Source organism: Sminthopsis crassicaudata, chromosome 6, assembly GCF_048593235.1.
Source record: "Sminthopsis crassicaudata isolate SCR6 chromosome 6, ASM4859323v1, whole genome shotgun sequence".
In the NCBI taxonomy this organism is placed as follows: Eukaryota; Metazoa; Chordata; class Mammalia; order Dasyuromorphia; family Dasyuridae; genus Sminthopsis; species Sminthopsis crassicaudata.
This window is the reverse complement of record NC_133622.1, coordinates 158,766,673-158,791,764: the sequence shown is the minus strand read 5'-3', so window position 1 is coordinate 158,791,764 and position 25,092 is coordinate 158,766,673. Positions and strand designations below refer to the sequence as shown.

At 36.4% G+C, this 25,092-nt stretch overlaps 1 protein-coding gene and 1 long non-coding RNA gene across 2 annotated transcripts in view; one reads left to right on the top strand and one right to left on the bottom strand.

Annotated features, from left to right (window-relative positions):
* The window catches only part of FRAS1 (Fraser extracellular matrix complex subunit 1), a 488,324-nt gene extending 465,210 nt beyond the window's left edge, over window positions 1–23,114 (top strand). Inside the window, exons 66-73 of the mRNA XM_074276760.1 lie at window positions 2,786–2,936; window positions 4,618–4,725; window positions 6,282–6,441; window positions 7,984–8,100; window positions 9,927–10,093; window positions 11,303–11,508; window positions 16,495–16,641; window positions 19,658–23,114. Coding sequence (XP_074132861.1) covers window positions 2,786–2,936; window positions 4,618–4,725; window positions 6,282–6,441; window positions 7,984–8,100; window positions 9,927–10,093; window positions 11,303–11,508; window positions 16,495–16,641; window positions 19,658–20,248 — 1,647 coding nt within the window. The 3' untranslated portion in view covers window positions 20,249–23,114. The remainder of the gene's footprint in view (window positions 1–2,785; window positions 2,937–4,617; window positions 4,726–6,281; window positions 6,442–7,983; window positions 8,101–9,926; window positions 10,094–11,302; window positions 11,509–16,494; window positions 16,642–19,657) is intronic.
* Window positions 1–25,092, bottom strand: part of LOC141548014 (uncharacterized) — a 50,479-nt gene that overhangs the window by 17,110 nt on the left and 8,277 nt on the right. The window lies entirely within an intron of this gene.

Sequence of the window (25,092 nt, the reverse complement as noted above, 5' to 3'; positions counted from 1 at the left end):
ATTTATTATTGTGATTTTCCTCATTCTATGTATACCACTGCCCTCTACTGGACAGAGCTTGACACTGGCATGACTGATCATTACATATTTTTGGTAATTAATCATAGATTGAGGCTTAGAAGTGATGTTTGGTAGGAGCATTCATTTAATTCTACTAAGTATAATTAGACTCGTAGCATAAGAGACTGTTCAAGCCAACAACTAGCTCTTTCCTCATCTGTCTGAAGCAACTATTAATAGCATACAGTATGGATTTCAGACATATTAAGATGGAAGACTTTTTGTTGTCAACAACTGGTTATTGGAGAAATTGAATAAAAAACTATGTCCCAAGTCCGAGAGAACACATTAATAACTTGGGACCGCTTAGGGGACTCCCCTGGGGATGATTAGAAAACTATCTGGACTATTGATTCTTACAAGATGGGCTATCTGCCCAGAAAGGCCCTGACCTTGGTATCCTCATGATAAATCACCAGCCGGCTTCTTTTGCCAACTTTTGACTTTCACCTTTCTTTGTTTCTGTCCAATGTAATATTAAGTTTACTTTTTAACAGCATCAATACTACTTACCCTTTCTAACTAACTTATACTTCTTATTTTGGGGGGAACTTATAGACATCATATGATTGCAGCCCCTCAAGGATAAAGATCAAACAGTCTTCTTTGAGTTCCCCACTCTATAAACCAGCACCAAGCCCCACAAAGCTAGTCAAGGAATATTTAAAAAAATAGAGGTAACCAATCAAATTGACCCAAATTTAACCCAGGCAATAACAAATTTAGAGAGTTTATGAGGAGAGACTTGCCAGGTCACGATAGTTTTGCCAGTTAAGTAGCAGCTGAGCCTCTTGGGATGGTCCTCCTGGGGTTGTACTGGATACTGAGAGATTGGTGCTAAGTGAGTTACTGAAAGGAAGGGAAGAAAAACACATAACTAGGCTCTGGAGGCAAGCTGGAGCCTGTGTGAGGAAAGCAAAATGAGTAATTCTGAACTGGATCTTGGAATTAATATAGAGTCAGGAGAGGCTAGAATCTTAAATTCCAGGCAACCTGGGATGTTGTGAAAGGCGTCTTGGGACAAGGGACTCATTCTCTCTACCTTTTATTGGTTTAAGCACCGAACAGACCTATAAATCTTCACTGGAAGTACCTCTGTGAGGTCTGAATGTTCAGAGTTTCATTCTAATTTTAGACCCAAGAGAATTTGAAAGATATTGATGTATTAGTATATAATAACACCTTGCCAAAAATCAAGTGATAACATTTAATACAATATATCTCATTCATTGAGCCCTCTGGAGGAGATGGAGGATTTTTTCTCCATTAAATTATTTCTGTGGGGCACATCTTAATTAGTGAATCTTTTTGCTTTAAAAAAAAATGGAAAATTGAACCAAAGGTATGGCATAAGAAGATTAATTGCAAAGCATTTTATTTCTGTACTACATTGGGATATGTTAAACTTCTCATTCTAGAAGGGGAAATGGGAAGACTCCACCAACATACAACATTCAGATTCAGACCATATACATGATGGCCTCTATCTTGAATTAAAATGTTTCTTCTGCATTTAATTTATATAGGCTCTTTGTAAGGACATTCATTTTTTCTAGCTATTAGAAAATATGGTCTAATATAAAGGATTTGGGATCAGAAGACCTGAGTTAAAATTACATTATGTTCCTTCTCATCCTTATCTGTTAAAATTAGGAGATTGCTCATGGTCTGAGTCTAAATCATAAATCCTTATCATCTTTTTCTTGACTCTTTTTTTTTCCTTTTGGCACACCCAGTCTGCAACAAAACAACAATACATTATCATTAAATCATAAATCCTTTCCAATTCTGAATCCCATACCCATATAAAGAAAGCCTGAGGTCAGATCTTGCTGTATGACTCTGAGCAAGTCATTTGCCTTGTGTTTACCTCAGTTTCTTCATCTGTAAAATAGGGGTAATGACATCACCTACTTTCCAGGGTTAATGTAAAGATCAAATAAGATAATTGTAAAGTACTTAACACAGTGCCTTGTACAAAGTACCATATAAATATTAGTTATTATTATTATTATTATTAAAATCTACTCATAATTATTAAGCATATATTATGTGTCAAACCCTATATTAGACACTGGGAATAGAGAGAAAGAATAAAATGGTCTTTTGTCTGAAAGGAGCTGACCTACTATGTGGTAGATACCGTGTGTGTATACACACACATTTATATATATGTATATATTTATACATACATATATGCATATATAAAATTACCTAGTTTGTATATTATATACTTATACATAATTTGGGAGGAAAGGATTAGTGTGACTTAACTTAGCTATCATGAAATAACTTCAACATGAAAGGAGAATTTAGCTCATCTTTAAGATGCAAACCTAGAAAAGACCCCAGAACTCATTGCATCTAACTCATCTGTTTTATAAACAAAGAGCTGAACCTTAGAGAGTTTAGTTAGCACAGTGACTGGCATAATGGGTGCTTAATAAATATTTATTGATTAATTAATACAGATGAAGTGGTTTGCCGGCAGTCAAAAAGGTTATAAGTAGCTCATTGTATCTTTCCTGCTTGAATCTTTTGGCCATATAGGTAAAAAAGACTAGAAACCTATTAAAGGTGAAATCTAAGCATTACCTGTGCATTTAAAAAGTACCTGGTAACTTAGTTGTGCTCAGTGGATGTGAATTTATGCTTCTGTTTCTCATCCTCCCCTCCCCTCTACAACTGTTCCAAAACCAAGTCTCCTTTCTTTTTTGTTTGACAGGTGAGGGACTCTGCTCAGTCATTCCTGACAGTCCATGTGCCCCTGTATGTGTCATACATTTACGTGACAGCACCCAGGGGCTGGGCCTCTCTTGATCACCATACAGAAATGGAGTTCTCATTCTTCTATGACACTGTTCTCTGGAGAACAGGTATCCACATTTCTTTCCTACTCCCTTATTTTCCTCAGTTTAGGAATGCTAATAAGACTTTAGCCACCAGCTTTTAGTAGTGGCCAGAGCCTTCTCTTCAATACACATGTTGCATTGTCCAGGGGAATAATCCATGTTTCTGTACACCAGAGGTATAGACAAAGTATATATCCATCTGGGCATGAAAAAGAAGAATATCCACATTTATTGATGCTGAGAGAAGCTATATGTACAAGAAAGCAATGGTCAGATGCCAGGGCTGGCTAATGTTACAAGATAACAAGCTCACGGTTGTATACATAGTATCTCAGCACTCAGATTCAAAGGCTTATCCATTCTGGATGGGAAGATCATCATTCTCCATGATTTGAAAACTGGAGACAAAACATGATGTGTGAGCAAGAGAATGGTATTCAAAACTCAAGATACATCTCAAAATTGAAAAGTATGCTAGAACTCTGGTCCACATTGCTGAAGAATCTCCAAGAGCATGTTTTCTTCTGCTCTCACATGTGGGAGCCACATCCCTTAGAACATCAGGAGCTGGTGGACGTTGAGCTCTACCTCTGTTTGATAGTGTTAGCATTGGTTTTCTATTTTCTCCAATTACACTAATTTCAGGGATTTGGGATTTCATCTATGCATTTTTTTTCTTTCACCAGTATAGGTTGCTGCCTTTCTCTACCTTAAATTAATTTCATGAGTTACCATGGCTGACTAACATCATCCTTTAGTGGTGAATCTTTTGGGAATGAGCCTCTCAGCTTAGTTAAGCTTGTCCTCAGATAGACAGTCTGCTTGTTGGTCTCTGGGATAAAACTTGAACCCTTTCTACCTCAGTAAGATCCTGTGAGAGGTTATATTCTGCTCAAGTGGCATGTTCCCTTTCCCCATTACACCGAGTCATCAAAGTAGGCTTTCACTCATGGCTGACTATACTTCATTTAAATAGAATTCAGCCAAGGAAGTTTTTCTGGACTTATACCGGATTTTTTTTTATTTTAAAATTCATTTTTTCAGCAGGTTCAATTATTAAAGCTTTTGTGTATCATTATTCAACTCACCAACATTCAGTTGAGCTTAGTAATGTTCTATTACTCATACATGCCTTAGCTTTCACAAGCTTTTCTTTGGATCTCTGAGAGTCTGAGCACTCCATTTATCTATCAGGTTTTTATTAATTCCTCAAGGATTGCCACTGAGAAAAATATAATAGAATATATAAAATGTTACCATGGTTTAGGTTATAACAGAGAATCAGATATTTTAGACTATGGGATAGATTGGAAGTTGTTTCTGAGTGGTAAGGAGACCGTGATTAACAAAAGTAAATCTCTGAGGACAAACCAAACTGTTGTTTTTCTTTCATGCTTGAAGAAGCCCAAAATTGTGATTGTCAAGGTCTAGCTGGGTTATTTATTTTGTTAAATATGGAATGGAACAATAATTAGTAATGGAAACCTTCACCTGGACCAAATAAAAAGTTAACTTAGAACTCATCTATGAATAAGAATTCATTATCTGAGTAGATACAATATGTTACAGTGGTTTAAATATAATTACTGCCTCTTAAGCATTTCATAACTTATATGTGTTCCTTGAGAAAAAATGACTGTAGACCAATATTTTCATTTATTCCCTTCTATCCTCTGACTCTGTTTTGAATCATTTGCCTTGCTAGGAATTCAGACAGAAAGTGTGCTCTCAGCAAGACTTCAGATAATAAGGATCTACATTAGAGAGGATGGTCGTCTGGTCATCGAATTCAAGACACATGCCAAATTCAGAGGTGGTATCTGTTGTATCTTAAAAGTGGTGGTTTTTGTCCCATTGATCTTTCCCTTTATATGAAGTGGTCCTTTTTAACCTAAAGTTAATATACAAAGTATATGAAGTTACATGCAAAAGCAATAAATAATATAAAATGGAATTATTAAGCAGCTTTGACCTTTCCAAGAGTAAAACCTTATATTATATTGATATTTCAACCAATTGAAATATCAGCTGAACAATATCAATTGATAGTGGTGAGGAGTGAGTTGACTTTCAACCAGGTAGTCCAATATTATTACACAAATAAGAGCTAAAGCAGTCCCCCAAATCACTGCTGCATACAAGCATGAGAACTCAAATAGAATAAAAATACTAATAGCATGCTGTGTTACTCACCCCACCTCAGTTGATCTTTATAACAAGGCATGATGATATTGTCTCTCTACTATATTTGTGAATATGACAATATCTCGTGATACTCTTTTTGTAGTTGTGCTATCAAAAGATGAATTGCTGCCCTCTTACTTTTGTGGGTACAGTGAGTCCTAGCCAGAGTTTGGGAGTGAGGATGGAGAACAGAAAATGAAACAAAAAAAATCCAATATGACATTGTCCTAGAGGAGATGTAACATCTATGTATCAGACTGTCCATTTCAGCTCCATAGCTGAAATCATAATCCTTGAGCTATAAAGAAAGGACAAATGGACAGATGAGCAGTGTTCATACAATGATCTGGTTTATCTCTTAAGTTTTCACCTATAATAGATCTGGGATGGAGATGATGAAGACAGGTCTTTGAGATGCTGTACATCTGGAAGTCGGCAAAGCTCATGCCTGTTGTCAAACAGACTCGTATGTTATGTTAAGGGGTGAGGAATATGGCAGGTGTTATTGGACAGTAGTCAGCTTCAGAGCTGGTTTAACAGTTTACCATCATCTTTAGTGACCTGACCATTTGCTTTGTGAGGATTAATGGTTACATCTTAAATGAAACTCCTGCCCACATATTCCTTATACTCATCAAGCTTCATGACAAAAAGTTTAATGACCAGCAATTCATATATTTCAAATAATAAGCACAGAGCTGCAAAGCTCAGGTATAGAAATAGGAGCACTCTGAGATGTTATAAATAAGAAAATTATCAATATCAATCAGTATTTCTTAAATCAACATATATTGATATTGATCAATGTCAATACATTGCCAAATCATAAGCAAATAAAAATTAATATATTTTAGCAGTATTTTTCCTTAGGGATATTTATTTTGGTTAAGTTTCGGGACTCAATTTTGCATACAAATGGCTACTCTTCTCATTAGCATCTCTGTGAAGCACATTTATATTTTTAGTATATAATCACTGTAAGTATTTGTTGGGTGATGGGCTAGTGTGAGGAACATTCTAAACTCTAGAATAATTCGTGTTTTGCAGTAATAGTTTAACACAGCTGTACAATTATAGTAAGGTTCTGGGCCCATCATAGTAGCCCCTAGTGTATATTATGATATAAAGTATATTTCTCACTAAGACACGTAATAATACAAGTGCTTTTCCCCCTTCTTGGTGCAGGATACTTTGTCATGGAGCACCACACCCTCCCAGATGTGAAGTCTTTTATAATGACTCCAGACCACCTCGGAGGAATTGAGTTTGATCTACAACTTCTGTGGAGTGCCCAGACTTTTGATTCACCATATCAGCTCTGGAGAGCAACTAGTTCTTATAACAGGTAAGTTGACTCCTGACATTTACAGCTGTTTTTAAAGAGTGTGGACAAGAAGACTTATTGTCAATGTCTGAAAAAATACTTCCATGAATAATTGGTCCAGCAAAAGATTTTGGGCAAAGGAGAGAATCTGACTAAGGTGGTCTAATGGAAAGAGTGATGGGCTTGGAGTCAGGGAAGACTCATTTTCTGGAGTTCAAATCTACCCTTAGATGTTTATTAACAGAGTGACCCTCTTTGTCTCAGTGTTCTTATCTGCAAACTGAGCCAGAGAAGGAAATAGTAAATGTCCAGTATCTCTGCCAAAAAACCCTGAATGGAAGCATGAAAAGTTTGGACATGACTAAAATTACGAACAGCAAGAAGAAACTAATTTATTTGCAAGGAATAAACTAAGTTTCTGGCCCCTTTTTACCTTTTTAATTTTCTTGCAGAATATTCTTCCCTAAGAGCTTTGTGATGAAGGGACACTGATCTCCATGTTGTTCTTTGCATTAATTTCCCATCTCCATACTCCATGCATTTACACAGGCTGCCCCATGCTTGATACATTAGAAAAGACAACAACTTGAGTCAGGGAGATGAATTTGGAGACTATTTCAATATTTAGGTTTCCCTGGCTTCTTTCTTTTTTAATTTGCATGTTGTCTCCCTATTAAATTGTTTTCATTTCTGTGGGGGTGGGAGGTGTTGTAGGATAGCCCACTATTAGATGGTGAGCCTCAACACTCCCTCCAACCCCCAACAGTGAGGGCAGAGAGAATTTGCCCCAGGTAGCTATACCTTTTTCTTCTATATCATTGTTTTCATGAATTTGGTTCAGTAAATATAAATGATCTTAACTCACTGCTTTTCTGTTAACATGTTCTCAGTCAATAAGAAACACAAAATATAAATCATGAGGGAATTTTCACCAAGAACTAAAAGAAATGACCATAACTTATGTCTATATATATATAGTAAAAGTCTAGAACTGAGCAATGCACTTGGATAATGAAGCACGTGAGACTAATTGCCAATTGGACAGTTCCCTATTAACTTGTTTGAAGGTTGACCCTCCCCAGCTGTTCGGTGCTGACTTGATTGGTGGGACAAAGAGGGAGAAGTGATGTGTGTGGGAGGAGGAGGAGGAGGAAGGGGAATTGAGACGCAGACTCGGGTTCAGTCTTTCCGGGCATTTGAGGGAGGAAGGTGTGTGTGAGGTTGCTAGGCCTAAGCCCCCTGACCTTGACCGTAAAAGATCAAGAATAAAGACATTTAGTGATCCTGACTCCAGCTGATTTCTGGGAAGACAGAGTTCCAGCAATATATATATGTGTTTTTCCTTTCCTCTCATATTTTTAAAGATTTTATTCTCTTATCTCTTGTGGCATAAGCTCGAATAAGTGGAAGAAGCATTATTTTCAGATTTCTCAGTGGTGACCTAAATGTTAAAACAATGGCTTCTGTTCCACAGAATTTGCTTGCTTAAGTTCTTCAAACACAACTCTTATTCAATGAGATCCATCTCTCTTGCTAACTCTGGCTTCTTTTTTCTGTTTCCAGGAAGGACTACTCAGGGGAATATACAATCTACTTAATCCCTTGTACTGTACAGCCCACACAGCCATGGATCGACCTTGGGGACAAGCCACTGCCCTGCACAGCACATGCTCCAGAAAGGTGGGATTGATGTTGTTTTGATTCTTTTTTAGCCAAGAGCATGATTGCCAAGACCTAGATATATAAGGCATCTGAGCATGGGAGTGAGGCTGCAGAGAAAATGCCTGTAGAAGAAAGGACCTAAAGAATGAATTTGATGGTATTCAGGTATCACTTGAGAAGAATTTGTTTTATTTATTAATTAAATAAGGTTCCAGATTTGGAAAGAAAGGCAAAGGTCTTTAATTCCAAACAATATGCTACTCTCATGCTCTCACAAACAAATCTCTAGGACCTGAGAAAAGAATTGATGGGAAGGGAAGCATGGGGAGTTTTGAGTTAAGGTTGGAAAGTTTGAAAAGATAGTAGATGAAAATAATGTGGTTGATAGTTATTAATGGATGGAAAAACAGAGATCACCAGTGATTTTCTTTATCACTCAGTAACCTCTCTTCTTTTGAGGTTCATAGTTCTCAATCTAAATCTTATTGTCTGCAGTAGGGATGTCCAATAGGGACCATTAAACCTTAATTAAAAATCCCTGTAGGCTACATATTACTTAGAAAACCACATGTTAACATTATCTTTGTTTTGTTGTATTTTCAATTATTTTGTAAAATATTTCCTAACTACATCTTAATCTTTAGGTGATAGTCAGGAATGTCATGAGCCTCATGTGACCTGTGGGCACACAGGTCTTTGAGTCTACAGATCTCCCCTTCTTTCCTCAATGACTTTAATACCTGGATTATCATCTTATTCTCCTCCCCAACACCTTTCTCCTAATAGGGGATTTCAATATACTTATTGACTCTCCTTCAAACACCCTTAACTGCTCAGTTTCTCAACCTACTCACTTTCCACAAGCTATTTCTCTACCTTATCTTAGTTTCACACAAAGATGGTTATATCCCTGATCTAGCCATTACTTACAAATGTACCACCTTCATATTTAAAAATTCTCAGATTCTCTCATCTGTCTAGGGATGGTATTTTTGACCTAGATGGCTGACTACTCAGAACCCCAGGGCTTTTTAATAGAGCCATAAGTAAATAGATTTTCATACCTTTCTTGGTAATAATGAGAATGTTGATTTGATTGTTAATACTAAGGAAAAAATTTGTTTGGAACAGTCAGAAATGGCATCTGGTCAAAGTGGTCAAGGCAGGGGTTGATGGAATTCCAGGGAAAGATGTGGCTCTTGAGTGATGAGATATGTTTAAGTTACTCACCCATCAATCCATATCCAAGTCAACTCTGCCTCAGGACTCATACTCAATTATAGAGGAATATCAGCTCAGTAGCCTGGTCGTCTAACATCTGATTTAAGACCTTAAGTGACTTTCAACAACTTTGAAGCAGTTATCAGCTAGTTATTAAGTTTCACCAGGCCTGGAGTCAAAAACACCTAAATTCAAATTCAGCCTTAGATTCTTAGCTATGTGACCTTAGACAAGTCACTTACCCTAATTTTTAGTTTCTTTAAATATAAAATGAAGAAACTAAAAATTTGGTTAAGTGACTTGTCTAAGTTATGTAATGTAAATATAAAATTCCCAAATGTAAAATGAGGTTAATAATAGCATCTATTTCACAGGGTTGATACAATAATGAAATGAGATCATATTTCTAAAGCAAGATGTCCAACATATTGTAGCCACTTAAGAATGCTTATGCCCTTTTCTTCTCCCCAAAATCTTTTCTTAACCATTCTTACTATCCTTCTACTAGACTTCATCTCCAGGTAACTCACTGTCTTAGTGCTCATGCTCGGTGCTTTGATGAAGACAGAATTGTATGAAAAATGGACCACCGTTTCATAGAGTTCTTGTTTCTCTCCATTTAGATTTTTGATACCTATTGCATTCCAGCAGACTAACCGCCCAGTGCCAGTTGTCTATTCACTCAACACTGAATTTCAGCTATGCAACAATGAAAAGGTGTTTCTGATGGACCCCAGCACAGCTGATATGTCACTGGCAGAAATGGATTACAAAGGGGCTTTTTCAAAGGGTAAGTCCTATCATACATCTCTCCCTGGCTCTCAGAGAGAAAAAAGGAAGAAAAACGAGACAGCTCTTCACATCAACTTTTACTTTGACATCATCAGCATAAATTCTCCAAGTGTGGTTCTACAGAGGCTAAAGCAATTAGGATAATGGAAAGAAACACAGATTCTAAAGTCAGAGGACCTTGGATTCAAACCTCATCTTTCTCTGAGATCTTTATGACTTTTAATATGTTACTTAACTTCCATTTCCTGCAGTTTGCTCATTTTCAAAATGAGGGGATTGGACTAGAACAATTGTTCCCAAAATTATTGGTCTCAGGACCCCTTTGCATTCTTAAAAATGATCAAGTACCCCAAAGAGCTTTTGTTTATATGGGTCCTATCTATTGATATTTAATATTAAGAATTAAAACTGATACATTTTTTAAAATGCTTGCTAATTTAAACTATAATATATAACATTATCAGCAATACAATAACATAACAAACCCATTGCACATTAAGATAAAACTTTATGAACAATGATCATATTTTCCCCCCAAAAAAATAGTGTGAAGAATGGCATTTCTGGCTTAATAAAAGGCAACTGGATTATTAAATTTTCTTTATTCTCTCTGTTGTGATATGGTTTGGTTGAAGTATCTAAAGAAAATCTGGCCTACACACAGATATGAAGTTAGAGAGAAGAGAACATTTCAATAGGCAAATAGCATCTATTATGAGAAAAGTTTCAATCTCTTTGACCCTCTGAAATAGTGTTAGGAACCCCAAAGAGCATGTGGATCCCTCATTGAGAACTTGTAGACTAGATAGTTTGTCAGTCATTCCAAATCTAGACCTTTGATCACTCTAAGTTTTGACAAGACATTATTTTTTTCTGTTAATTCAACCCAAGGTAGCAAACCTGGTATAGCTCCTGGCAGTGACTAGCAATAAGACCTAAAGTAACTTCCCATTAACTCACTGAGTAAATTCTGGAAAATCACTTAGTCTCTCTTTGCTTTACATTTATAATCATAATACATGCCTCCTTTTTTTCTCCCTCATGTGAAAGCTTCTGAAAACATTAGAAGAAATCCAATATCTATTGGATTGTGCAAGATCTAAAATAACTCTATCCACTATACCTCAACCTCCTTCCTTTCTCCATTTTTTTTCTTTCCTAAACCCAAATCTTGACCTGAATTATTTCTGCCTTCCTGCCTTTATAGGTCAGATCCTCTATGGCCGTGTACTTTGGAATCCTGAGCAGAACCTCAACTCAGCTTACAAACTACAGCTGGAGAAAGTCTACCTCTGCACTGGCAAAGATGGCTATGTGCCTTTCTTTGACCCCACTGGAACAATCTACAATGAAGGGCCACAATATGGGTGTATTCAACCTAATAAGCACCTAAAGCATAGATTCCTGTTGCTGGTATGAAAGTTATTGTGGTGGGGGCAGCTAGTTGGTATAGTGGATGGAGCACTAGCCCTGAAGTCAGGAGGACCCAAGTTCAAATCTGGCCTCAGACACTTAACACTTTCTATCTGTGTGACCCTGGGCAAGTCACTTAACCCCAATTGCCTCAGGGAAAAAAAGTCATTTCAGAGGACATGAAGTTTCTGACTTGGTCCATTTTTTAGGCTATTTTTATTATTTTTTCTTCTCTATCCATCTGAATTATTTTACCTTCTCTTTTGGTAAGGTAAAATGGTAAAGCAGAAGTAGTATGCACCGGTGAAAGTAAAAGTTCCCTTCTGTTGGTTTTGACCTGAGAGAAATATAAAGTCCCACCTCTAGAAATGAATGTTTTTGGTTCAACATTGTATTATCTATTTTTAGAATGAGAGTTTTTTATTTTCAAAACACATACAAAGATTTTCAACATTCATCTTTGCAAAACCTATGTTCCAAATTTTTCTCTTCCGCTTGCATCCCTCCTCTAGACAGCAAGTAATCCAATATAAGCAGTTCTTCTAAACATATTTCCATATTTATCATGCTGCACAAGAGAATCAGATCAGAAAGTAAAAAAAAAAATTAGAAAGAACAAAAAATTAAGCAAACAACAACAACAAAAAAGGTGAAAATGTTATGTGGTAATCTACATTCAGTCCCCATAGTCCTTTTTCAGCATGCAGATGGCTCTCTCTATCAGAAGTCTATTGGAATTGGCTGAATCACCTCAATCTTGAAAAGAGCTACATCCATCAGAGTTGATCATCACATAATCTTGTTTTTGCCATGTACAATGTTCTTTTGGTTCTACTCACTTCTCTTAGCATCAGCATGTAAGTTTCTCCAGCCTGTTTATCATTTCTTAACATTCATATATGATAACTTATCCAGCCATTCTGCAGCTGATCAATTCTGCATCCACTCAGTTTCCAGTTCCTTGCCACTATGAAAAGGGCTGCTACAAATATTTTTGCATATGGGGTCCTTTTCCCTCTTTTATGATATCTTTGTGATACAGACCCCCTAGAGATACTGCTGGATTGAAGTTGTATGCACATTTTGATAGCCCTTTGGGCATATGAATTTCCATATTTACCAGGCAAATGACAGGGATATTTATGGCAAAAGAGCCCTGAGACTGGTTAAGGAGATGTCTGGTTAAGGTGTCTGACAATAGACTTCTGATTTCTGAACTGCTATTTAACATATAGAAATGACGGCTCCTGCCCTAAGAGCAGACTCAAACAATCATTTTCAAGGAGGTATTTCTCTTATTTCTAAAATATAAACTTAAACTTTAGGAAACTTAAACTTTAAACTGAAAAGGAAAGAGGGAGGAAATTGCCCGCCATTGTAGAATAGCTTTAGTATAGCAATAGGGACCCGAGAAAATTCCCAGGAGACAAAATCATAGAAATGAGTTGTTAACAATAAAACCACATATATGTATATGCATATGTGTGCATACATACATAATTATATATGCATATATGCATAAGTTGAAAAAATGGCTAACAAGAAGTTGAACTTGAGATCTTAAGAAAAGAAATTTGACTTCAGATTTGATGATATGAAACCTCTGCCTAGAAAATGGCTCTCATGGGTTGTATTTTATTCAAAGATATAAAAGGGTAGAATGCAGTATCATTCTATATTAAGAATGTATATTTGTTTAAGGAAAATCAGTAATTGGGAGTGAGGTGTGGTGGAGGCGAGGCAAGAAAAGCATGGTGAGGAATATGTAAAACTCATCAAGGCAAAAATAGAAGTAGTAGTATCATGGGATTATACTAAAAACCACCTAGACAGAAAAGGAAAATGGATGAGGAATCTTAAAAAAATTGTGAGTCAGTCATGGAAATATAATTTAATACTGGACAATTGGAATTTTTCTCTTCAAGGCAAAATACCTAATACCTTTTTGATTTGTAGTAATGATAAATTTATCATTAAACAATGAAGAATAAGAACAAAATTTTTTCTGGGTATAATTCATCAGTAAGGAGGAAATCATTATTGGGATTCTTGACACATTTTATAATCTGTGATGCTCACCTCTCACTCTCAATAAAAGCAAGGCTTTCTGATATCTGCCCTACATTTGGGGAAATCCAGTTTGAAAGGAAAGATGGCTAAAGATGGGCTAAAATTCATTCAGGGAAGCTGGTCCAGGAAAGGTGGGACATTCTCAAGAATCACTATTCAAGGATAGGAAGAAAAAACAAATTTGGTCAAGAGAAATAGATATGGGTACTCAAGAAACTCATCAACTTAGATTTTTAAAGAATTGTACACTAAGTCACTTTAAGTGACTAAATAAGCTATAGATCTTATTCATCAGGTTCATATTGTATATTTATGAGAATAAATGTGCCCAAATTAGAACCATTCCCAATAAGATCAGAGTGAAACAGGATTGCCCACTATCACCATAACTATTCAGTATTGTATTTGAAATGTTAGCTTTGGCTATAAGAGAAGGAAAAAAAGATTAAAGGAATCAGACTAGGTAATGAGGAAATCAAATTATTACTCTTTGCAGATGATATGATAGTATCATCTAGTAGTTAAAAAACTACTAAAAACAATTCACAACTTTAGCAAAGTTTCAGGATACAAAATAAATCCACATAAATCATCAGCATTTTTATATTTTACCAACAAAGTCCAGCAGCAAGAGATTCAAAAAGAAATTCTATTCAAAATAACTTTTGATAATATAAAATATTCGGGAATCTATCTGCCAAGGGAAAGTCAGAAACTATATGAACATAACTTCAAAACATTTAAGACATAAATAAAGTCAGATCTAATCAGTTGGAAAAATATCAAGTGCTCATAGGTAGGCCGAGCAAATATAATAAAAATAACAATGCTACCTAAATTAATCTACTGATTTAGTGCCATACCAATCAAACTCCCAAGAAATTATTTTATAGACCTAGAAACAAAACAATAAAAAAGTTCATCTGGAAGAACAAAAGGTCAAAAATTTCAAGGGAATTAATGAAAAAAAATCCCAATGAAGGTGGCCTAGCTATGCCAGACCTAAAACTATATTATAAAGCAACAGTCATAGAAACCATTTGGTGCTGACTAAGAAATAGGGTAGTTGATCAGTGAAATAGGTTAGGTTCACAGGACAAAATAGTCAATGACTATAGCAATCTAGTGATTGACAAACCCAAAGACCCCAGCTTTTGAAATAAGAACTCACTGTTTGACAAAAACTGATGGAAAATTGGAAACTAGTATGGAAAAAACTAGGCATTGATCCACATCTAACACCATATATCAAGATAAGGTCAAAATGGATTCATGATTTAGACATAAAGAATGATATTATAAGCAAATTAAAAGAACATAGGATAGTTTACCTCTCAGATCTGTAGAGGAGGAAGGAATTTGTGTCCAAAGAACTGAAACTCATAATTGAACACCAGAAAGATAATTTTAGTTATACTAAGTTAAAAAGTTTTTGTACAAACAAAAGTAATGCAGACAAGATCAGAAGGGAAGCAATAAACTGGGAAAACAATTTTACACTTAAGGTTCTAATAAAAGCCTCATTTTAAAATATATAGAGAATAGACTCAAATGTATAAGAATTCAAGTCATTTTCCAATTGGTAAATGGTCAAACGATATGAACAGACAATTTTCAGATGAAGAAATTAAAACCATTTCTAATCATATGAAAAGATACTCTAAGTCACTATTGATCAAAGAAATGCAAATTAAGACACTGAGACACTACTTACATACCTCTCTCAAATAGGCTAAGATAGGAAAAGATAACAAATGTTGGAGGGGATGTGGGAAAACTGGGACACTGATACATTGTTGGTGGAATTGTGAACTGACCCAGACATTCTGGAGAACAATTTGGGTCTATGTTCAAAAAGTTATCAAACTGTGCATACCCTTTGACCCAGCAGTGTTACTATTGGGCCCATATCCCAAAGAGATCTTAAAGGAAGGAAAGAGACCCACATTGCAAAATATTTGTGGCAGCCCTCTTTGTAGTGGCAAGAAACTGGAAAGTGAGTGGATGCCCATCAGTTGGAGAATGGCTTAATAAGTTATGGTATATGAATGGTATGGAATATTATTGTTCTGTAAATGATTTGAGAAAGGCCTGGAGAGACTGACATGAACTGATCCTAATGGAAATGAGCACGGTAACATTAATATTATATGATGATCAATTCTGATGGACATGGCTCTTTCCAACAATTGAGGCCAGTCCCAATGATCTTATGATGAACAGAGCCATCTTTACCCAGAGAGAGGATTGTAGGAAATGAATATGGATCACATAACATTCTCACTTTTTTTGTTGTTGTTCACTTGCATTTTGTTTTCTTACTCATTTACTTTCCTTTTTGATCTGATTTTTCTTGTACAGCAAAAGAATTGTTTAAATATGTTTATACATATTGGATTTAACATATATTTTAACATGTTTAATATATATTGGATTGCTTTCCAACTAGGGGAGTGGGTGGGGGGAAAGAAGGAAAAATCTGAAACACAAGGAGGATCAATGCTGAAAAATTATCCATGCATGTTTTGAAAATAAAAAGCTTTAAAAAATAAAGAAAAAAAATAAATTTGCCCGAATGTTTTAAAATTCTTTTTAGAGCTCTTCCATAGCCCTTTTCTATTCTCCCTCTCTTCCTCCCTTCTTCCTATTAGAACTTTTAGATTCATGGTCCTTTTCATTGTTAACACTTTCTCCCTTCACTTACATGTACTTATCTTATAAATGTTATAATGTTATACTCTTCCCACAGAAAGGATGTACTCTCCTTGAAATCATAAAGCGGTTTTCATTTTAACTTCCTACTCCCTATGCCTGGTGCAATGTCTTGCATAAAATAAATGCTGAATAAATGTTGGTTAAATGAATGAATGAAGATTTCCATTATTCCAAACTGTTCATTTCTCTTATGAATTCTAGGATCGGAGTCAACCAGAAGTTGTTGATAAATACTTCCATGACGTGCCTTTCGATGCCCACTTTGCTTCTGATTTATCTGATTTCTACATGGTCAGTAGCATGCCAGGTGTGGATGGATTTACTCTGAAAGTTGATGCACTTTATAAGGTAGGCTTCTTAAGAAATAATAAAACAGAGGATTAATTTTCTTTTAAATACCACATAGAGGACTAGGATTGACCCTGAGCTTTTTCTTTTTATGATGTCTTCGAGGAAGATTAACACTTCACCTATGGTCCCTACTGCAATATCTCATTCTTCTGTACAAGGGAGCCTAAGTTCCCCAAGACATCACCAAGGCCCAGAATTTGATAAGTTCCGTAAAGCTGGAAAAGCTTCAGATATGGGTCCAAGCACAGATTCTCTGTGATGATTAGCCTGACCAGGTATAACATCTCCAGATCAGCCTCTAGAAGATGAACAGTTTTGATCCCAGAAATTCATGAAACCATCTGCCAAGCCAATATGGTAGAGTGGAGTCAGATGACTCCCATTCCCAGCTCTTCCATTCATTATACATAAGCAAATCACGGTCTATCTGTTTTTCAGATTTATTATCTATAAAATGAAAAAGTGAAACTAGACTTTCTCTTTGGTATTCTCCTGCTCCAATATTCAATGTATTTCTGATAACCTAAGTCACAGCCTTTACTTGCATCAATGCTGTGTACCTAATAGTCGTTTTTTTACTGGAATTGTATTTATTTCCAACCTACAGTGATTCAGGCCTTGGGCTGGATGTGCTGATATGAACAGCCAATTATCTAGACATGTGAATGAATCAGGCTTATCTCCCAAAGGAATTAGTGGATGTTTCTGTGACGCCATAAACCTCACTCAGACACTAGGAAAAATGGAGATATTGGTATGTGAGAAACATACAGGAGAGCCTCTAGTGCCAAATCCCATTTTTCCCAATTTTGAATAATCTCAGATCTCACATTTCTTGGACTTTGCCCCACATCTGGCATGTGTGTGTAGGAGGGACTACGGCAGTTGAAAGGGGAATAAAAGTCTTGTCAATAGAACTATCTTTGGTTGCTATCCCTTGTGGGATGATCCAAGAAATATTCAGTTAGCATAGCAACTTGCATATGTATCATGCACATGATAAATTCCTCAGTAAATATTTGAATAAATGAGTCTATTTGGGGTAACTAGATGGTGAAGTAGATAGAGCACTGGTCCTAAAGTCAGAGATACTTGAGTTAAAATCTGACTTCAGACATTAGCTGTGTGATCCTGAGCACAGTTATCTGTCTCAGTTTTTTCAATAAAAATACATAATAATATAATGTATGTTATATATTATGCATAATATGTTATAATAATAATAGCACCTAGTAGTGCCTCCAGGTGCCTCTAGGATTTTTGTGATTATCAAATGAAATTATTTATGAAGAAGTGCCCAAGAAATTGATATAAAACATGTTATAAAGAGATAAATGACCAGAAAAGGTAGACTAACCATGTAGTGAAGGTGAAGATTAATCAGAGGACAGCTCATCTGCTCTGCCTGCAGCATCAAGAGGGCTACAGAATGGCTCCTAGAACAGTGGGAAATTACATTGGGGAATCCACTAAAAAGGATTGATAGGAAGACATGGCCAACTTCACAGTATGGAAGGGATAGGAGAGGGAACCTCCATCAATGAGATCATTGGTACATCTACCTATTAAAACATGCTTGATTTGCACTGTGGATAGAGCACCAGCTTTGAAGTCAAGAGGACCTGGGTTCAAATCTAGTCTCAGACATTTAACATTTAGCTGTGTGACCCTAGGCAAGTCACTTAAACCCAATTGCTTCAGCAAAAAAATAAAAAAATAAAAATATGCTTGATTTGAAACAACCACTAGTTCAGAAACGGAATATGGAAATTTTAGTTTACTTAGGTTATTTTAGTTGGGTTTAATCATTTTTACAGTTTTATTTTGTAAGTGCCAAGAATTCTTTAAATTCTGAAATATGTACTGTGTAGTCATAGTTTCTCAAATTTGAAATGATTTTTTGAAAAAAAAAACATTTCTGTATGAATAAAATATAGAGGTAATGTAGCAATTATGTATTGAGACACATGACAATAACAGTCATAATGAGAAAATATACTCTTTGTGGCTCCACCATGGTCCTATTTTAATGTCTCATTACATTGGCAAGATGGTCCTAGGCAACGCCAATGTCAATGTCAGCACTGATCTCTGGAGCTGTCTGAACTGGCTTTGGAAGTCAGAGGTTTGGGGCTGAAATAAATGGGTATTAAAGATCAAGTCCAACCCTTCATTTTACAGATGAGGAAACTGGAATTCAGAAATTTTAAATCACTTTCCCAGAGTGATGATACAGAATTCAAGCCCCAAGTCCTGCATTCATTATATTTACTATACCATGCTATATCTCCAGGTTAGGTTGCAGGATAGTGACATTTTTTAGCCACAGCAACTTTTCCAATCTCATCCAGACTAGAAGTGTGGCAACCACTCATAGGTTACATCTCTGTCCAGATGGGCAAGGGAACTTTGTTTGAACTATTGCATTTCCAACCAGGGCCTGTTCATCTCTCCTGGTATGCCTGGTTGTCTCATCTGGCACTCACCATATTGATTAGTACACATACTGCAGCTCAGAACTGCAGATCAAGAGATCTACCAGGTATAGTCTCTCTAAGAGCTTGGACTATAAGAATGCACTCCCATCTCCATTCCTAGCTATGGCAACTTTTAATGAGCATATACCAAATTATAGAGAGGCTATGCCTGTGCCAGTAAAGGAAGTACATACAATAATTGACAAGTGATGAAGCAGACAGTATAAATACTTAAAAAAAATTTGTTTAGGAAAAAATTATTTCTACTAAAAAATATTAATGCAGAAAAATAATATGAGGTCCTAAGGTAGGGCCCAGGTTATTTGATTCACAATTCCATAAATAATTGTGAAAATTACTGTTTTTTACTATTACTATTATTTTTCTTCCATCCATTATGTTTTATTGTTTTATCTATTCTATTATCTTTTATACCATTATTGAATAGTTTTATCTGTCATGCCATTTTGTCTTATAGTTCAACATTACTCCTTTGCTTACATTGAAACGAGTTTTTTGTTCTTCTCTTCTTTCAGGTGGAAGCAGGACACCAATGGTATCTCCAGGTCATCTACATCATTGGCCCTGACACCCTCTCCGGGGCACGAGTGCAGCGTTCTCTCACCTCGGCAGTGAGGCGCAAGCGCAGGGACTTTGTGGACCACACAGGCCGACTAATCCTTGATGATTCCCTCATTTATGACAATGAAGGGGACCAAATCAAGAATGGCACCAACATGAAATCGTTGAATCTGGAGATGCAGGAGTCAGTGGTGGCTGCTTCTTTGTCCCAAACTGGAGCATCGATTGGCAGTGCCCTTGCTGCTGTCATGCTATTGCTGTTAGTGCTTTTGGTGGCTTATTTCATCACCAGAAAATGCCAAAAACAAAAGAAAAGAGCTCCCGAGGACATCCTGGAGGAATATCCCCTGAATACCAAGATAGACATATCCAAGAGGAACCCAGATAGGCTGGAGAAGAACATGAACAGACAGTATTGCACTGTGCGAAACATCAATCTATTGAGTGAGAATGAGGGAGCCTACAAATTCAAAGGTGTTACAGTCAAAAGAGTGAACCTGGAAGTCAAAGTTCATAACAATTTACAAGATGGAACTGAAGTTTGATGGCAGTGATCCATCTGTATTTTTTTTCTAAGAATCTTTTTATAAATGGTAAAAATAATAATAATTAAAAAAAGGTTATTGGTATTTTTGTAATCTTGTGGAAAAAGGGAAAACTATAGCTTTGAGTGGTGGCCTGCTCTACATCACATGCTTCAACTCACAGCTGAGCTACCTCATCCAGGGAAGAACCAAGGGAGGCCCTCAGGACAGGAAACATTGAGTAGGTGGTGTTTCTGTGGATGTCCACGTTCGTTTTGTTCAGCATCAGCAAATGAATAATTTATCATGGTGATCTTGGGAGACTAGGACTTATTCTATAAGTTGGTGGGTATATAATGATTTAAGAAAAAAAAAAGGCAATGTGGTACAAATTGGAAAAACATTGGATTCGGAGTTTGGGAGACTGGGGATCAAAAATTGGTTCCACTGTTAAACACTGTACAACTTAAAGGAAATTATTCCATTTCTCTAGACTCCATTTCTGTAAAATGAGTGAGTTGGACTAGATAGTTTTAATGAGACCTTTCAGCTCCAAATTCTGCGATCTGAAGGAATTCACTTCCAGTTCCCCTCTGCTTTTCCTAAGGCTTTGGACCTATATATTTTCATTATTTACTTATTGTATCCAATCATGATTGCCATTTAATATCATATTTTACATCAATAGTGCACTTTTCTCTAAGACGTTTCCATATGATTTCCACACTTTCCCACAGTCCCCATCAGAAAGCTGCAGATTTTACTTGTCCGCCAGCAGCGATGGAAAAGCGACCACTTTATAATGCAGAAAATGGAGATCTGAAAAAGTTGAAGGCTTGGCCAGAATCTTGGAGCAAATCACTCTTTGTTACTTCACCCTAGAATGAGAGAGGTCTTGAGTGCTATCCTGACGTCTTCTAGAAGAATGAATTCATTGCATATCCAAAGGGATGCATCAGTGCACTAAGCTCTTCATCAAATGTCTGCATGCTTTCCCATTCAACAGCAGTCCATATAGTCATGGATGCACTTTAGACTTGAGTCCTTCCTAGAAAACCTACCATGATATCTTGCTCCCCCAGGTTTTATCTATCTACTAGGTGATAGAATACCCTGTGTTTCTTACTTGCTGTGGATTTTAGAGCTACTAGTATTTCAGGAAATGTATATATTGAATTTAATTAGGACAAATTACAGAAAAGTCAACGAGAGATTCCGGTTAGAATTGAGCAGAGGACAATTGATTCCTGATTCCTTTTGCTATCCATCTGCTCTCCCTTGGTGTCTCCTGACAGAATAAGTCAGACGTTTCTTTTAGGGGTTTCTTATCAGGTAGCTCAGGTGCGTGGTTTGGCCACATCTGTTCATGGAGAAGTCATGGATATGTGGTTTTAATATAATACTATGGCCAGAGGTCAGTTTAACTACTGTAGGTGCATCATATTGCTTTTTTTTAATCTTTGACGTAGCCTTATTGGCATATAAATAAGCATGTGTGCTAGAGGCAGCTCTGTATTAGAGACAACATTTTTATCCAGGTTTAGAAGTATGAGAGCCATTCTCCCTTGATGCATGCCTTCTCACAAGCATGTCTTATAACACTGGTGATCTTACATGTAATTGGAAGACCCCAAACTATGGGTGAACCTTCAGAACAAGAAGTACCGTGTCAAAAGCATTAGTAAGACTATCCATGAAAGTTTTTTAGGCATTTAGGGAAATGGTGAGGAAACAAAACTAATCACTGATGTGGTGCTATGAAGAAGGCAAGTAGAGGATGCTTTTCTCTATGGATGATGGAACCATCTTGCATTTGAGCAAAGACAAACGGTGTCAGCTAGCTGGATCCCACAGTAGCACCTATAGGGGATAGGCAAAAAGCAAATCATGGTCTGCTTGTTGTGAGCTGCAGTTGAAATTATGGAACAGGTCCAGATACCTCTGCTTCCTATATTCTTCAATTAAATATATGTGAGTGTGAAGGAGGATACTAAAAGATCCTGGCATCCATATCCATAATGTTTGAGATATTAATAACACCCACCATGTTTTGCTTTCTTGTAACAACTTTTTTGTGACCATTTATTAAGCACCTACTGTGTTCAAAGCACGGTATACTAGTTAGCCAAATGTGCTAGCTGCTGGCATGGAGAATGTCTTAGTGAAAAGAAACCCCATTCCCCATTAAATATACTTAACTGCCTTCTTCCCAAAACATAACTCAACTGAAGACTAAAGCTTCCTCTATTACATGGACACACTGAATGTAAAGTATTAAGACGTGGAACTGAGAATTTTCTGGTTTGGTCAATATTGCCAGCTTTTTGTTTATTCATTTGGCATTTGATGATCTTGATCAAGCAACTGAGGACTTTCTTGGGTCTGTTCCCTTGTCTTCTCATTACCGTGTTGCACATCTCTCTGTATTTTACCCAACAGGTTCGGCGGAACAAAGGCTCATCTGTGCTTTGTTCTTCCCCATATATGTTACTGCACTAGCTTTAAGGAAGAAGAGGGTGACCCTTTACCCTGGGAGTCCTTTGCTGTCCTTTTGCTGAATTGTGTACACATTGAAGGACTCATATAATTCTTCTTGTGGGCTAGACAGTGGCCAACACTTCCTTGTATAGTTAGTTCTGGAGTTCTCTGTCTCATTGTGTGGAAGTTGATCTTGCTACCATGATTTTTACTTGGAGTATTACCCTCTCGCCCACACCCCTGATCCAATGATGTAACTCATTTGTGGTGCTCTCTTCCTGATTTCTTGAATTTCTTGTGATTTTTGTATTTTCATTGTTAATCTATATGTTACAGATTTCTGATTTCTCCAAAAGCACATGCCATAATATGGATTTTTATTAATAAATGGCATTTTGGTTGCTTGTTTGCTACGTTTTCCTTTTATTTATACCAGTATTATATCAATTCTGTGAAACAAAGACATTCTTAATTCAGAGGGGAAAAGGTTGGGGAGATTTTTAAAAAATTGTTCTCCTAGAAAAAAACTATTGTAGAGAAGAGCTCATTTTCAAGGTATAGTGATGGGGGTTCGGAGCTAATTCATTTTTTTTTCTTCTTTCTTTTTTTTATTAATTTTTATAATTATAACATTTTCTTTGACAGTACATATGCATAGGTAATTTTTTTTTACAACATTATCCCTTCTACTCCCTTCTGTTCCAAGTATTTCCCCTCCTTCCCTCCACCCCCTCCCCTAGATGGCAGACATTCCCATACATATTAAATATCTTACATCCTAGGTACAATATATATGTGCAGAACCGAATTTTGTTGTTGTTGTTGTTGCAAAGGAAAGATTGTATTCGCAAGGTAAAAATAATCTGGGAAGAAAAACAACAAAACAAAACAAAACAAAAAAACCAATTCTCTCAGTTTACACTCATTTCCCAGTGTTCCTTTTCTGGGTGTAGCTGATTCTGTCCATCATTGATCAATTGAAATTGGATTAGCTCTTCTCTATGTTGAAGATATCCACTTCCATCAGAATACATCCTCATACAGTATCATTGTTGAAGTGTATAATGATCCCCTAGATCTGCTCATTTCACTCAGCATCAGTTGATGTAAGTCTCTTCAAGCCTCTCTGTATTCCTCCTGCTGGTCATCTCTTACAGAGCAATAATATTCCATAACTTTCATATACTATAATTTACCCAACCATTCTCCAATTGATGGACATCCATTCATTTTCCAGTTTTTAGCCACTATGAAAAGGGCTGCCACAAACATTTTGGCTCGGAGCTAATTCATATTCAGATTGATAGCAGTAAATCAAAGTATAGTAAAATGAAAGGAGTACTCACTGGCTCCAGTCAGAAAACTGGAGTTCAAATCATACTTCTGAGCCATGGTACCTATATGATCTTGTGCAAGTCATTTAAGTTTCCTCAACTTCAACTTCATTTTCTTTATCTAGGGAAATTGGTCCAGATTATCTGTAAGGTCCTTTCTCTCTCTCCTCCTGGGATCTTGTAACCTTCTCTAGCATTCTATTATCCCAAAATATAAGGAAAGTATGAATGCTTAAAATCCATATATATGAAATGAGCCCTACAGTACAAACAATTATGTGCAACATTTTATTTCCATGAATTATTTTGTATGAGAGTTGCATGAACTTTGCAGAATGATTGATATCTATTTGATGCGAGCTGAAGAGAAGGGTGTTGCAGTGAGGTTATACCCATTGCATTATTGCCCAGGCACAAGGCACAATGTTTCACCTGACCCATATAACTAGAAATATGGACTGAGATTGAGAGCAAACAAGCTGTGAGACTTGAGCAATTATGGAATTTTAAACGTATCTATACCTTGCAGTGTGAAAGGTTGGAAATCTTGGATGCTGATGGGCAAAAGATATTACTGTAGATCTAGAAAAAAAGTCAAGGATGATATGCAAAAATACTTTGCTAGAGCTTTTTATTTACGAGATATATGCATGGGTAATGTTCCAGCATTGATAATTGCAAAACCTTTTGTTCCAACTTTTCCTCTCCTTCCCCCAACCCCTTCCCCCAGATGGCAGGTAGACTAATATATGTTAAATATGTTAAAGTATAAATTAAATACAAACTAATATATGTTAAATATGTTAAAGTATAAATTAAATACAATACATGTATACATGTCCATACAGTTATTTTGCTGTACAAAAAGAATCAGACTTTGAAATAGTGTACAATTAGCCTGTGAAGGAAATCAAAAATGCAGGCAGACAAAAATAGAGGGATTGGGAATTCTATGTAGTGGTTCATACTCATTTCCCTGAGTTCTTTCGCTGGGTGTAACTGGTTCAGTTCATTACTGCTCTATTGGAACTGATTTGGTTCATCTCATTGTTG